At 42.9% G+C, this 1,225-nt stretch overlaps 1 protein-coding gene across 1 annotated transcript; it reads left to right on the top strand.

Moving 5' to 3' along the window:
- The first annotated feature begins 12 nt into the window (after positions 1–12).
- LOC128882229 (uncharacterized) lies at positions 13–1,017 on the top strand. Its single transcript, XM_054133818.1, has one exon. The coding sequence runs from the start codon at positions 13–15 to the stop codon at positions 1,015–1,017; it is 1,005 nt and encodes a 334-aa protein (XP_053989793.1).
- The last annotated feature ends 208 nt before the right edge of the window (positions 1,018–1,225 follow it).

The following is a 1,225-nucleotide window of genomic DNA, read 5'->3' as shown; positions in this document are numbered from 1 at the left end:
AACGTAAAGGCCATGATCGGACTTCCAGCTAACTCCTCAACAGCAATGCTATATGCACCTAGACGGTTCCGTGGATTAGGCCTTCTCAGATGCTCATGGGAGGCCCCTCTTCAACATTGGTCTATTGCACAAAAACTGGCTAGAGTACAAGACTCCATATTCCAAGCCATTTTTTCTTATGACGAGGAAGTGATGCAGTGCTCGGGGCGTCTGGGCCTTGACGTGGTGAGCATGGAGAGCACTTCTAATATAAGAACTATAAGAAGGAATTTGAGAGAGAATTCGTTTGAGGAATGGGCAAGGAACAAATGGCAGGGAATTGGAGTGATACACTTCAAGGATTACCCCAGAGCAAATAATTACATCTGTAATAGGCAATTACTCAGTGGATCAGAGTGGACTAACAGCATAAAGCTGAATACCAACTATGCCCCCCTTAAAGCAGTTCCTGGTGTAAGTGGTTTGAACGTGGGGAACGTGGCAGGATCCCTCTGTCGCAAATGCTGCAGAGAGCCCGAAACTCCAGCACACGTGCTGGGCAAGTGTCCTGCTAACGGTCTCCTCATCACTCGTCGACACCACAATGTTAAGAAAAGAATTGCTGAACTGCTTACTTCTAAGGGGTGGACATGTCTGGACGAAGTGTATTGCATCGACACGGATGGATCGACGAGGTACGTGGATATATTAGCCTTCAGTAGTAAGACTAAGTCGGCACTCGTGATTGATCCTACGGTAAGGTACGAGTCCAATGAACCCGAACAAGGAAAACGAGTGGACGCCGAAAAGAAAAGTATATACGAGAAGTGTATACCTTACCTAAGGGAAAAATTTCATGAAGAATTTGGTGACAGGTCCTACGAGGTTACTGGTCTTTGGTTCGGGGCAAGAGGGACCATCCCTGACTTCACAGCTAAATTTTTCAAGCTGCACGGTATAGACAGTGATCTGCCGACTATCAGCGAGAAAATTATAATAGACTCTATAGGCATTATCCATCACCACATTTATTCTTAGTTTAGTTTTAGTCTTAGCTGTTTGACAAGCAATATTTATTTTAAATATGCTGTTTTTTCTCTTTTATCCATGACTGTGATGGCTATAAAATTAATTGTGCTTGTTATTTAAAAATCAGTCTTTTTTTTGTAATTTAATGGCATATCTCACTGACTGATTAGTATGCTGTGTTTTTAGCATCTCGATATAATCGAGCAGCCACACTATT

This window comes from Hylaeus volcanicus, unplaced genomic scaffold (genome assembly GCF_026283585.1).
Source record: "Hylaeus volcanicus isolate JK05 unplaced genomic scaffold, UHH_iyHylVolc1.0_haploid 7665, whole genome shotgun sequence".
In the NCBI taxonomy this organism is placed as follows: Eukaryota; Metazoa; Arthropoda; class Insecta; order Hymenoptera; family Colletidae; genus Hylaeus; species Hylaeus volcanicus.
The sequence above is the reverse complement of the archived record's forward strand: the minus strand, read 5'-3'. Positions and strand labels throughout refer to the sequence as shown.